Below are 14132 nucleotides of genomic sequence, written 5' to 3'. Positions count from 1 at the left end.
GAGTCTTTAAATGGAGCTTGATGCGGCGTTACAGAGGACCACACATGCATGCGCGCGCCTGACTACAACTGACTATTGTCATTTTTTTGTGCCTTTTTTCAAATCAAGGAAAAGAAAAAACACAACGGGGGAAAAAAAGCGATTTCTTTTCTCTTTTTTTTCCTCCCAATTTATTTTTTATTTTTTTTTTTTGGTTCTAATTTTATTTTATTTTTTTGCAAATATAATAATACAATGCACAATATGACCAGAATGTGATCTAAAAGGGTTTTGAAAAAAAGTTTTGGATTTCATCCCAACTATAAGCCGATCGGGTATCAGCCATGACGAGATCAATCGTTCCACATTACATATAAAATGTCGTGTTTCCTCCATCAGTTGCATTGATTCAGTCACACTAGACCAACTCAGTGTCCCTGGACGTATGTTACATAACATCAAAGCGGGGTCAGGTCGGGGACAGCTGGGACACCTGAATGGCCGTGAGCCATCGTTAGTGTGATTAGTAACACCTGTGCTTCTCTACTACGAAGAGTCTGACTGGCTGCAGAGAAGTGACGTCAAAACCTTTTCACAGGTTCACTTTATTGACTTCAGTCGGGGAAGGAGGGCGTCGCTTCTTTCGCATCATCAGCAGAGTAGCGTTAGTCGTGAGTCCACATGCTCGAAGCGTCTGGCTGTCGTCATCGAAGCGGCACTGTGGGTACGCACTGATGATGTCATAACCGGGGAATCCGCCTCCTCTGTAGTGCAAGAAAACACCAGCGACCATGAGTCTCACGACGTAAAGATGGAGGCTAACGGGGAGACGCTTTGTCAGGTTTCTCACCTGTGTGTGTCCAGATGCTGCCGCAGGTCACCCATTGTTTCTGAGAAGCACATTTTCAGTACGTACGTGTGAATCCCGTCTTCTGATTTCACCTTGAGCGTGATGACGTCGCGGGGAGAGGACGGCCGATCGGGGCTGGATGTCCGCAGTCTGGTGGCGGGAAACGAGCGATGTGATCGTCATGACACGGCGTGTAACTCGGGCGTACAATTCAAAACACACTTGGTATTTTAACGCCACATAACCCCGCCGCATGTCCACTGTGCCCTATTTCTCAGACGAGTGCGTACATTAATCTCCAAGGTCTTTACAATCAGCTGCTGTGGCCAAACCAGTGTTTTAATCAGCCTTTACATCATGACGTGGCTTCTCGGATCTAGTAATTCCTTTGACCCCGTAATCCCGTTTTTTACGAGATTAGATGGAAAATGATTTGAAGACTTCTTGACAGGAGCATACAACACGCCTTGTTTCTTACACTGAATGACTTGTTAAACCAGAGATGCTTTACATTTGTGTGACCATATCTGTAAAATCAAATGGAAATATTCTAAAACTAAGCACAATATCTTTCAAAACTTTGCCATATCCATCCAATTTCTGCAACAAAATGTATGGTGTGTGTATAAATATTTACTTATATAATGGAAGACAACATTTTTAATACCTCTCTCGTAGCTCTTCCAGCGCCGGTGTGTCCACGAGGATCACGGAGTTGCTGCTTTGTGCATCAGATGAACCCTGTGGTGAAAGTACTTGTGAGACAATGAGCACACTGAGGCGAGTGGCGGTTCAGCAGTAACACAGACGGGCATTTTGCTTTCTGCTGAAAACACAAGACCTGGAGGTACAAGCGCTTTTGGTGAGTCGGCATCCCTGAATGAGGTGGATGCTCCCTGCTCGCCGCTCACCTGCAGGACTGCCCTCAGCGAGTCCCTGATGTCAATCACACAACCGGCCTTTACGATCACTTTTGGTAACCGGTTCAGGAACTGATCCGTGCTCAACTTCTTGCCTGTGACCGGAAGAAAACATGAGAATAAGAGTGACGAGTCTCAGGTCCGACTTTTGATTGTAACGGCGAGATGTGTGCAGGCCGGACCGGGTAATTGAGAGACGACCGCATCCGACGATTCATCTTTCTGCCCATGGATGGCCTTTCCCTCGCCAGGAAACTTACTCCAAGTTGTCCTGTAGATAAAATCCTGATCTCGCCTGTCATGAACCTGCGCAAAAACATTTTAAACAAGAAGCAACGTTGCACATATCCGCTTCCAGAAAAAAAACCGCTAAAACAAACCTCAAAGGGCACACCGTCTGGAAATCTGTCTTGAAGCTCGGATGGAAAATACCCGTCCATCAGATCTTGCATGCACCTCTGCAAAGACCAAGGAAACAGGATTTGAACCTCAAAATAATCCAGGTTAAAGTACGACATGGTTTCCGGCGCTAACCTGGGTGCTGGGCTCCTGATAGGAGCGGAAAGGCCCCTCAAACATGACGATGCCGTTGCGGTAGAGAACCAGTTGGATCGGATCCCTTCTGGCCAACTGGGCCCCCTGCGCTGTCGACTGGATGAAACACTCTCCCTCCCCCGCCAGGGTGTTCAGCTGCCTGGTGCTCTGCAGCACGAGGTCAAAGTTCATGTCGAAGGCCCTGACCACAGAGGCGTCTTTGCGTGGGAAAGATACCCGAACATGTTAGGAATCCTTTATAGGTAACGATGGGGTCAGCGCAAAGTAAATGTTTGGACTGTAAAGAGGAGTTGGAGACCATACCTGGCTCCTCACTCTCGCCATCTCCCACCCAGATCAAGCCATAGTCATTCAGAAAGCCCTGCGAGGTCGGGATCAGAAGTCAGTATGACGTCGTCACATTGTTGACGTCACAGCACAGCGTTTTATTGAATCGACTTACATCCATTTCACACACTTGGCTCTGCAGTTGTCGGCACCTCCTCTCGAGGTTGTCGCTGCCACTCGGATCGGTGAGCTCTGAATCCACACGCGGCCGAGACGTGGACACGATCAAACCCTTTGTGTTTGCAAGTTTAGTGCAACGGAGGACTGTAGATGTGTTACCTGATTCTGTCGGAGACCTCTGTGCCGCCTCCAACACTGAAATCCTTTTGTCCTTTTTTAAAAAAAATTTGAGAAGAAATTCAAAGTGACGTGTTGGATAGGTGTTTTACAGTGTGATGCTCATCCTGTGTGTGTGTGTGTGTGGGTGTGGGTGTGTGTGTGTGTGTCCTCACCTTGCGCTCAATCTCCTTTGCTTGGCTCGTCACTTTTTGCTCCAGCAGGCTGACCCGCCGCATCATGGCAGACATTAGCTCAAAGTTGCTTGGCGGAGCACCTAAAAGAGTCTCAAAAGTACCTAAAAGCATCCTTTGCACTCTTCAAATGTACTTCTTTTGATGTAACTTAACAAAAGCTTTACTTTGGAATAGAAAACGGTGTATTAACTTATACCTTTCTTTGATGGGGCTTTTGACTTTGAAGCAGTGGCATCATTGGCTGCAGGGTGACGGGTCAGAGAAGTTGGATCAGAGGATTCATCATCAACATCGTCATCATTAGCGAATTCAGCCTGAAATTCTGAGGCAAAACACACAACAAATATATATATATATATATATATATATATATATATATATACACGTGAAAGTCCAAACTGTTTGTCAGACGAGTGATCATCAATGGTGGCATGCAACTAAGTACATGAACTCATATTACATTTCGTGTATTGAAGTAAAAAATATGTGGCACAATAAATTACTTGAGTTTTATCTTTTCATGACACTTTTAGAGGAACATATTCTCCTTTTTAGTCCACTATAGCTTTTTAACTTTACATAAACATGTATGAAGAACTTATCAAATATGATGATTTGATATGAATTAAACTATCCAACAGCTGAAACAATTATTTTTATATTACTCAGTCAATTGACCAAAGTCATTTGTCATCAAATATACCAAAATGTTTATGGGTCCTGCTTGTCAAATGTTAATATTTAATTATTATTTGTATAATTTGTGACACAATGTGAAGCTATCACTGTGCGTCTGTGTAATTGTGATGTGCTTTTTTTTTTTTTTTTTTTACTATTTTCCAATGTTCCAGCTAATTAATGCAAATAATAACTATGCATGCTTTAACATAACATTGGGGAAACAAACTAGCTCCAACAGTACAATGCAGCAAATGCATGAATAATGATATGAATAGTAGAATAGTAATGTTTCAGATTTACATCATTTTGCTATGTATTTGAATCGTGTGTGTGCTAAATTGAGTAAAACTTGTGATGAGTTTGAGTGACCTGTCAGTGTAGAGTTTTCATGTTTACTGGACTAGAAACCTACCTTTCAGCATGTTCCTCCTGAGAGGCACTTTGTGTCTGTCCCTGCAGGTCAAACACAGGTGAGTGTATGAGTTCCGCACGTGACCCCCTCCCAGGTGAACAGTGAGCACCTTGACGTGTCCCTCCTGTATAACTTACCTGTCATTCAGAGGGACCTGCAGCGGAGCGCGCCTCGTTTTCTTCAGCATTGACAAAGGTGAGCTCATTGTCCTTGAGGCAGGACAGGCCGATCAACTTTTTGGGGGAGGAATTTTAGCCTCCGTAGTTTTCTAAGATGGGTCGTGTGTCTGTTCCTCGCGGGGTTTCACTTTGTTTGGAGTCCGTTTCCATCAGCAACGCGGGGCGAACCGCCGATATTGTAGAATGTGGCGCGCAGTTCCTGTTTCGGCCGCAGGGGGCCGCTGTTTCCATCACTCATCTGTCTGTCTCTCTTTTTGTCACACACACACACACACACACACACACACACGCACACACACATATACGCACACACACACACACACAGTTCATGCGTGACAAATCTTATTTTGCATTTTATAACTGTCTGTTCATTCCTCACTTTTGCATGAAACATCAAAATAAAATGGCAGTTTTTTTTTTAAATATATATATATATAGGTCCAACTGATTAAATTACTGATGAGGCACTATAATTTATTTATTTTTTAAATATTTGTTTTAATGCTTTTGAAATCTATTGATGTTTGGGACCGACTAGCGGTGCTTTCACGGGCCTCCGCTCTGGTTGTCGGCCACTAGTCGGCCCGGCGCGGGGCCGCCATACTGTCCGGGTCCGCTCGGCTCGCTGCGGGTCGTGAGCCGGCGTTCAGAGAGGATGCTGAGGCCCGCAGCTCTCGGTGCACATCCGACCTCAACCCGGGGCTATTAGGCTGGGGCCGGGCGATGGCTGCACCCGTCGCGAACTTCGACGACGACTGGCCGCTTTTGGGGGACTTGATGGTGTCGGACCGGACGCTGCTGCCGCAGAAAGGCCGCGGGGCCGCCGCGGGGGAAGCGGCGGCGGCGGCGGCGGCGGCGGCGGCGCCGCTCCTCCTGGATGATGGCGGGCTCCTCGAGCTGCATGGCGGCAGCTTCTCCTCGGGGGGAGCCGGCGCGTTCAGGTCCATGGAGGACCTGGTGACCGAGTTTGACGAGAAGTTATCCGCGTGCTTCCGACATTTTAACCCCCGCACGGAGAGCGTCGCCCCCGTGGACGTGATGACCGAGAAGTCGCTGCTGGAGAAAGACGAGTGAGGGTGTTTTTATTTTATTTTTTAAATATATATAACGTGGGTGTTGACGCTATAACTCTCTGCTGCTGTTTGCATTTAATAATGCATGTTCTTTATTTCCAATGGGACGTTTTATTTCCTGGATCAAGAACCTTTTATTTATAGATGACGTGATGTTTGGATGTGCTGGGTCGATAGTGACAGTTCAGTGCCACCATCTTTTGTTGTTAAGCCATCAACACTGAGATATACAGGTCTGATTTAATCCTGTAATGACAGACTGCAAATGTACGCTCCGTTCATTGCACATTGAAACCCGACAGGTGCACTGATATCAGCATATTATCAGTGTCTGTCCCTAAAAAGACTTTTTTTTAAACCGATATTGGCCGATATCTGGAGTGAAAAGTAATAGTTTTGTTTTTTATTTAGTCAATTGTTTGAAATTGACACTGGCGAGGAGCACTAGTCATATCTGTAATTGTTTCAACTTCAATATAAATGTATGATGATTATTAGGAAACTAATCTGTCACTATTTTGATAATCTGAATTGGCTCAGTCATATATTTGAGTAAAATATGTCACCTTTAAATATGATTTATATAAATTGTTTTAAAAGCTGCATAAAAGTACAGTATAATTCCACCAACATTGCAGTGAAATAAACACTTCACAAACATTATCACCGGCACTAAAGCTCCGTGCTGCTGTCACATGTCATCATCTACGGCCCATTCAACTTGATAAGCTCTGTGGTTGGATTATACTTCCACATAAAAGCAGTTTAATCTGATTGTGACAATTTGTGGATGTGAAACTGAAAAGTGTTGAATGTGGCGCCACTACCAGCTCCTAAACTAGAAACGTACGAAAAGGTTTCCATACGCAGATGTACATAAAGAGGTGATGATGTGCTGCAAGAAAAGGGACTCTCAAGCGTTGCCTCATACTCTCCTGGTCATCCAACCTTCACATTACCCATAATGCAGTTCAACAACACCTTTGTGTTATACTTCCTCTGCCTGCTAAATGTCAAACTGCATGCCTCCATGTCCTGAAGTCGGGGGAGGGACATCTTCTCCGACTGGAGAGAGTTCTCTCCAGGCTCTTCTGACTGAGTCACGCTCGCTATGAGAAGGAAACTGAACCTAAAAAAAAAGTTGTATAGCTTAGCGTTTAGCACTGAAGTGTTGTTTGTTCCTCCGCAGGCTCTGGAAGGCTCTGACCAGTAACTACGGGCGCGTGATGCCGGTGGATTGGCGACGCTCTCGAACGCGCTCCCTCCACGTCCCCACGTTCAACCTGGAGAAGAACCCCGTGAGCGACTTCACCCATCCCATCCCTGTCCCACTTTCCCCATGACCTCACACCCCCCGCTCCCAAATCTCTTTTCCACTCATCTCCCAAATCTCAAATATGCATTGTGCCAGGGTTTTTTTTTTTTTTTTAGCGCTCTGATTAAATTCCCTCCCTTCGGTTTTCCCCCGGCCTAGAGGAAGAGTGATGTCACGGCGGAGCCGTCGGACGAGGAGGAGCTGAGGGAGCAGCTGGACATGCACTCCATCATCGTCTCCTGCCTCCTGGAGGAGCCCCTCTTCACTGCGGAGCAGGTGAGTCACCGTTAGCCTCTCGCGGCGTTGGCGCCCGGGAAGCTCTCCTGATGCTCCTTGGGTTATCTCTGATGTGTGTGTGTGTGTGTGTGTAGGTCATCGAGGAGATCGAGGAGATGATGCAGGACTCCCCCGAGGTCAATCCCTCCCGGTCGGACCTCTCCATGCTCTCGCTAGAAGTCCGACGGTCCGCCAGGAGCCCCGGCTACGAGTCCAGTGAGTGTCCCGTTGATGAGCAGCAGTGTATCATGAATCATGCGCCTGTGATGTGTCGTCGGGATTAACGGCTGATTTCATCGTAGTATCTCACAACCAGCTGATGATACACATCCTTCTGTTTACTTTCTAAAAACTACACTGCCCAGATGTTTTAGGAATTGGCTCTTTTCCTTTTTTAAAAAAAAAAAGAAATATTCACGATGCTGTATGTTTTCAGTAGGAATGAATGAGCTTTGGACTGAGAGCAACTAACGCGCCATCGGTTTTGCTCTTTTTATGGGATTTCTTGATAACAAGAACAATCTAAAACAAAGGAAGGCTCACCTAAGAGATGATGTCATAGTAAGGTTATAGAGAAAAACTGCACGTCTTTTCAATCAGACTTCCACAGATATGATCATATCAGTGTACGGTCTGACATACAAGATGTACTGAAACTGTCATCTGTGTGTGTGTCTGTGTGTGTGTGTGTGTGTGTGTGTGTGTGTGTGGCCCAGGGGTGCGGGCCCTGAGCGTCGCGGAGCTGAATGAACGCCTGCAGGAGACGGAGACGAGCATCCGGATGTTCTCGGAGGAGCTGGTGCAGCAGCTGGCTCTGCGGGACGAGCTGGACTTTGAGAAGGAGGTGAAGGACAGCTTCATCTCGGCGCTCATCGACGTGCAAAATCGGCAGAAGGAGCACCGGGAGCTGCTGAGGAAGAAGAGGAAGCAGAAAGGAGGAGCCGGGACGCCGCAGGGCCACGCCGAGAAGGCGGCGGGATCAGTGAGCGCCTTTTAACTCTTTGGCCTCCGCTCCCTCGTCGCGTCACGCGACATCTTTCGTCTTTTTCCTTTTGTTTTTTTTCCCCCCCCCACGCTGCCTCTTGCGACCTCTCATCTCGACTTTCTCCTCTTTCCTTTCCTTCCTCCTCAGCGCTTCAGCATGGAGGGGATCTCTTCTGTCATTCAGAACGGCTTCCGGCAAACCTTTGGCAGCGGCTGCACTGACAGACAGGTTACTGTGCATTTCTCTCCCAGCTGCCGACTGTTACATCTTCCTGTTTCCTGCACTGAAAAACACACACTTTGATGGGAACGCCATCCCGCGGAAAACCTTCATCTGAGCTGTCTTCCCCCCCCCTCCCCCCCTTCTCTCCGGTTCACGATGGCGTACGCAGTATCTGACCACGGTCATCCCTTATGAGAAGAAGGGACGCCCTCCGTCGCTCGAGGACCTCCAGATCCTGACGAAGAGTGAGTTCTTCTTCCTCTGTGTCGGCAGCGGCTGGTGTTTTTTTTACTGGCTGAGATTGATCCATTCACTCCTCCTGCTCCACTTCCTGCTTCCCCCCCCCCCCCCCCCCTGCAGTCCTTCAAGCGATGAGAGACGACAGCGACAAGGTGCCCAGTCTCCTAACGGACTACATTCTCAAAGGTGAGCGCTTTTCTCTTCTTCTTGTGACGGCGCTGGAGGCGAGATGAAGATTTCATCACAATATGTGATTCAAGACACATTAAACTACTTCACCTTTCATTTATTTATGTTTGTATTGCACCACAGGTAGGACACACATCTTTTTGGGAGCATCTTCTTTTGGGAAATAACTCCCTTAAATGAGGTGATCATGAATCATAAGGTGCTTAAATGAAGATGAATGAATACAAAAATAGCAACATTGCACAAGTCTGCTCTTTCTTATATGATAATTCATGTGTTTTTAAACTCGACAGACTTTTTCAAGTCACGATATTCACTATTATAGCAATGATTGGAGTGTGTGTGTGTGTGTGTGTGTGTGTGTGTGTGTGTCCTTCTGGTGCTGGCGACGTAAAGTTAAAGAACCACAATGTCTGTTTTGCATTTTACAGAATAAATAATAAACACTTGACTCTACTTTCAGCCGTTTAATCACATATTGATGAGTTGTTTGGATTTAGTTTCCTACATCTCAGTCAAGACTTTCAGTTTATTGTGAACTAAAAACACTTCTTTTACACCTCGAGTAAGGAAGGTAGCACTTTAGTAGCACTTAAATGTCTCTTGCTGATATCACTTTGGAGTTTGACTTTATTGAAGAAATTGTACTTTCCTGATTCTTGTTGTTCTGAGTTTGTTCTCTTGTACTTATTGTACATCTCTCTGGATAAAAGCGTCAGCTAAATGAAACCTAATGTAACGAAATGTTCTTGAAACACGCTTCATATGGCTTTCTGGTTTGGTGAAGTTAGATTTGAAGGAAGGAAAACCACCTCATGTTGCCGTTGACTAACGAAACAAAATGTGAAGTTTGACTCTTCTTACTTCTCTGGTATTCAAGAAGCGCTTTCAAACCAGTTCAAACACCACACATGACCTCGTCGGGCCGGTCTCAGGTTGACCTCCACGCCGCCGCGTCTCTTTCTCATGTCCGTCCTTTCACACGTCTTCTGTTTCCATGTTTCCTTTCTCTACGTCTCGTGGTCCGACTTATCGCTGCTCACCAGCTCTGGTGTGAGCGACCGGACGCAGAGGTTTGTTCCACATGTGACGTGTGCACTACTTGTTGTTGGTCGTCGGAGGGGGGGGGGAGGCGAGAGAGAGCGCCCCCTCTCCACGCTGAACCGTAGTGCAGCCTGACCCCCGACGTGTTCTCCTCCTCACTTTGCACCACCTCTCCTCCATGGTGACCGTCTGCAGCATGGTGACCCCCCCCCCCCCCTCCTCCTCCTCCTTCAGTGTCAGCACACATCAAAGATATTTATCTCCATTAAAGACACATGTTCATGCGTGTTAGTCAGTAGCTTCGAGTGCAAGTATGTTCCCCCCCCCCCCCCCCCCGCCCGACTTCACAAATCACCGATGTGCTAAAACTCAGATGTTCCTTTTGTGTTTCCTTTCTTTCTTTCCCACTGTGTCACGTCTTCTGATCCCTTCCAGCTGCAGCTTCGTCCCCGATGTCTCCGCTAATCTTCATCTCTGCTGTTATTTCAGTGCTTTGCCCGACGTAGGCCGGAGGGGCGGAGTCTGCATCAGGTATTTCACCGTGGCAACAAGAGGAAGAGGACACGAAGAACGCTTCATTTTATGATTTATTTATTTTTTTGTACTTTTTCTTCACTTCGTTTGTGTTGAGTTTGTGTGATATTTTTATTTCATTTTTTGCAAACCTGGTGTGTGTTTCCGTGAATTTTTTTCCCGTGTTTTTAATTTTCTTGCACTGTGAAAGAGAAGCGTAACAATTACACATGATATAAAACACCCGGATGCTATATCCCAACATGCACGCTGTGATCCGAGCCATGCAAAGGGGGTTTGTGTTCATCTGTGTTCAAATCCTCAGAGCTATGCACAAAAGCACAAAGCACATCAAAAGTTGCAGTAATAGAAAATGATGAAAGCAGCAAAACTGGAAAGTATAAACCGTGAAGTTGTATTAATCCCCACGAGGAACTTCCTACGTATGAACAGCAGCAACAGACGGATCAGAGGGAAGGAACGGGATCCAGATGCACAGAATATAATGAGATAATAACACATTCATGAGTTAGTTACCTCCAGCTCATGCATAAACATCATGTACAACCGTCATATTAGCACAGCATGTAGCAGCAGAACACGACACACTTTGAAGCCATGTTTATTCTGTGGGAGATGAAGTGTTGAGGGTCAAAGTGAGGTCAAATGAATGAACTAACTATGCATTTAAATGAGTCCTGAGTCGTGACACATGCACTGTTTGTACTTTGCCGCTGCGTCTCTGAATCAGAGGCCGCCGCCGCCGCCGCGCGGGGCAGCTGGTTATTCTGTATGTGTCCTCGTATACGTACAAACTGCCTTCACCTGAACTTTTTATACGTTATAAATGACTTATTTTCAATGATTGTCAAATTGCTGGACTTCTTGCAGAACCTGCGTCACTGTTAATTTATTTTGTAAATCCTTTTTTTCTTTGAAATATATTGATAAAAATCACATCTTTTTGTCTTTGTCTCACTGGTAGACATGAACACAAGAAACACACAATAATGCAGAATCAAAGCCTTGTAACTGGAATATTAATAACCAGAGAGAGCAACAAAAAAAAAACAATTATTGAGGAAAATGTAATGTATTCATTAATATAAATATATATTCAGGTAACCAGTACTACATATGTCATATCTATAATACACATGCACACAAATGAAAGATGAAAGGACAAAGACACAGGTTATTATTTCAGATTGTTTTTGAACATTTTGAAGCGAATCTTCACTCCTAAATATTGATTATATCTCATGTTAACAGAAGATATGACTCAACCCATTTCAACATGTACAGTAGTTTGTAAGCAACAAGGCTTTTGCTAAATGGTTTAAATACTGATAGATTTAGAGAAATGACCCTAATGACCCCTAATAAATATTGAGTGGAAAAGGAAGGAGTGTAAACTCTTTACCAAGACGTTTGTCTTTGACTATCACAGGATGCAACCTGTGATATTCTGGAGAGTAACTGCTCCTGTTTGGAAGTGGATCTTTGTATCACGGTAATGTGTGTTTTTTGTGTGTATTCAGAGTGAAACGTAAACATCTTAAACTCACAACAGTCTCATTATGTAAGTCTCTGCTACATGTCAGCTGCACCTCGACCAGCTCACTGAGGAGCTCCAGATGTCGAACTGTGCTCACACACACACACACACACACACACACACACACACACACACACACACACACACACACACACACACACACACACACACACACACACACACACAGCTCTAGTGTAATGTATAGTGATCATACAGACACATGAAACCTGAGTCACTCTCGTCTTCTAACCTCTGCTAACAAGCTTAAAATCAACACCAACATCTGTAAAACATCTGTAAAACATTTGTCCTCCCTCAGATTAGATTTCCTCATTCACCCCCCCCTCCCTCCCTCCCTCCGGGCGTGTAAAACACAACATCCTGTGTCTGGGCCGCCGCTCAGAGCCGTGAGCAGCGTCTTTGTGCAACAGCAACACTTTCTGTCTGTGCGGTGGATTGGAAGTGTCTTTAAGTGTCATGGACGCTCGAGGGCTTTGGGTGATGCTTTGCCTTCTGCTGCTGGCGCGCTGCACGTCGCAGCAGACCCCATCGCCAAAAAGAAATGGAAAGAGAGGTAGGTTTGCTAACTCTGACATTGGAATATGAAAGTCCTCACTTGTAAACCCCCCCCCCCCTCATAACTTTGAGAGAACAACCCCAATAAAACCGCTCGGTACCGACCGCTTTGCGACATCGTTTCTTTCCCCTCAACAGACTCTGCAAACAGTGCTGCAATCGAGGAGCTGAAGAAACAGGTCACGGAGATCGTTCAAGAGCTGAATTTGCTGAAAGAGCGTCAAGCTCTCCAGACAGGTAAGTACAACAGCTCAGATAAGGAATAAGAAGAGAGGAAATACAGGCCAATAAGTACATTTCACAAGAAGATACAACAGAATTCAGCATCTTTTCCAGTGATGGAGGACATAAACACCTGCCTCCTCCTCTCTCTCTCCCTCTCTCCATCTCCATCTCCCTCTCAGTGTGTCTGCGAGGCGCCAAGATCCTCGGCAAGTGTTTCCTGGCCGACCCGGCGAAGAAGAGCTTCCACGCGGCCAGCGACGACTGCATCGCCAAGGGCGGCGGCCTGAGCACGCCCCTGAGCGGCGACGAGAACGACGGCCTCCTGGACTACGTGCGCCAGAGCGTCGGCCCGGAGGCGCACGTCTGGCTGGGCGTCAACGACATGGTGAGCGACGGCCACTGGGTGGACCAGTTGGGCTCCGGCGTGCGCTTCAAGAACTGGGAGACGGAGATCACCCTGCAGCCCGACGGAGGCCGCGGCCAGAACTGCGGCGTCCTCTCCGTCACGGCCAACGGGAAGTGGTTCGACGAGAGCTGCCGAGCCGAGAGGGCTTCTGTGTGCGAGTTCAACATCGTCTGAGGGCTGGTTTCCGACATTAAACGCCGCAGATGAACACTGAATACAGGCAGAGAAGAATGAGACATGAAGAGTATCAGGTAAAGTTATGCATTGAAAAGTAATCATCAGCATTTTTTCTTAAAGCCCTGACGAAGAGACGTGCATGTTGGTCCGGGTGTGTCGTATATCAGCTTCACAAGTTGCTAAACATACTTCCAATAAACTCCTGTCCTCAAATACTCTTATCTTATAGCATATTTAGATATTCATGAAGGTAAACAGCACTGGATGGCTTGTCTTTGCGATATGTATTTTATCTGCTAATCAATCCAATAAAGCATACTTTTACTGAAGAACAATCACCACGAATGAACTACATTTATGTTATGCTGCTTATATTTCATGATATGACGGTAATAAACACGCGTCTCCTCGGTGGTAGACTCTGCATTGTCTTCCTGCTCACACATTCAGACATAATGGGACTCATTTGCTCGTCAGAAGGAAAGGTTAAAAGGTCGCAGGCAGCCAAAGTTTGCCTTTCAAAATAAAACTCAAGACAAAAAACTAAGATAACCAGCACAATGAAGGTGACAAGTGTCACCACTTTACACACTTCATGGTCAAAGTCAGGAAAAATAAACATGGCAAAAGTCAACATTTCCTCCAATAAAAGCTCGACACCTTTTGAATGTCCAAAGAATTTACATGCGAACAAGGACGGGAGACCAGACGAGTTCAAAGCGATAAATAGGCATTTATTTAAAGAGTAACACAACTAACTTGAACAAAACAAAACAAACAGCAGCTGATGAACGGCCTGAAAGACAAAAACACAAAGCGAACCAGGACCCAGAGCCCCGGTGGAAGGGCGGGGTCCTGACATCTCCTTTAAAAGCACGAAACCTTTTCCCCATTTCCAGAGAACTCTGCGGATGTTTCCCGGTGCTACTTTTCTCAACATCTGTCCCCACTTGTGGA

General features: G+C 46.0%; 3 protein-coding genes across 4 annotated transcripts; 2 read left to right on the top strand and 1 right to left on the bottom strand.

Moving 5' to 3' along the window:
- Positions 1 to 278: 278 nt before the first annotated feature.
- Positions 279 to 4632, bottom strand: ubxn11 (UBX domain protein 11). Of its 2 annotated transcripts, none has more exons than XM_068570187.1 (14): positions 4335 to 4632; positions 4198 to 4238; positions 3301 to 3426; positions 3084 to 3205; positions 2911 to 2962; positions 2747 to 2823; positions 2608 to 2665; positions 2284 to 2501; positions 2130 to 2207; positions 1932 to 2055; positions 1741 to 1844; positions 1497 to 1570; positions 830 to 979; positions 279 to 743 (listed from the first exon to the last, which is right to left on the bottom strand). In XM_068570187.1, the coding sequence occupies exons 1-14, from the start codon at positions 4400 to 4402 to the stop codon at positions 572 to 574; spliced, it is 1464 nt and encodes a 487-aa protein (XP_068426288.1). In that variant the 5' UTR covers positions 4403 to 4632; the 3' UTR covers positions 279 to 571. The 2 variants fall into 2 exon arrangements, with proteins under 2 accessions (XP_068426288.1, XP_068426289.1); XM_068570188.1 differs by having other exon boundaries at positions 3084 to 3184; positions 4335 to 4630.
- A 275-nt stretch (positions 4633 to 4907) lies between these two features.
- Positions 4908 to 11190, top strand: fez2a (fasciculation and elongation protein zeta 2a). Its single transcript, XM_068570754.1, has 9 exons — positions 4908 to 5446; positions 6639 to 6747; positions 6924 to 7040; positions 7136 to 7256; positions 7757 to 8022; positions 8173 to 8253; positions 8417 to 8492; positions 8608 to 8673; positions 10210 to 11190. The coding sequence occupies exons 1-9, from the start codon at positions 5100 to 5102 to the stop codon at positions 10224 to 10226; spliced, it is 1200 nt and encodes a 399-aa protein (XP_068426855.1). The 5' UTR covers positions 4908 to 5099; the 3' UTR covers positions 10227 to 11190.
- Positions 11191 to 12215: 1025 nt separating this feature from the next.
- clec3ba (C-type lectin domain family 3, member Ba) lies at positions 12216 to 13542 on the top strand. The gene is made up of 3 exons (XM_068570500.1): positions 12216 to 12365; positions 12506 to 12604; positions 12772 to 13542. Exons 1-3 carry the CDS (start codon positions 12269 to 12271, stop codon positions 13170 to 13172), a joined length of 597 nt encoding a protein of 198 aa, XP_068426601.1. The 5' UTR covers positions 12216 to 12268; the 3' UTR covers positions 13173 to 13542.
- Positions 13543 to 14132: the final 590 nt, after the last annotated feature.

This window comes from Clinocottus analis, unplaced genomic scaffold (genome assembly GCF_023055335.1).
Source record: "Clinocottus analis isolate CAN_PGR_092001 unplaced genomic scaffold, fCliAna1.0.p SCAF_9, whole genome shotgun sequence".
Classification (NCBI taxonomy): Eukaryota; Metazoa; Chordata; class Actinopteri; order Perciformes; family Cottidae; genus Clinocottus; species Clinocottus analis.
Note: the sequence above shows the minus strand (reverse complement) of the source record. Positions and strands in the feature narration are given on the sequence as shown.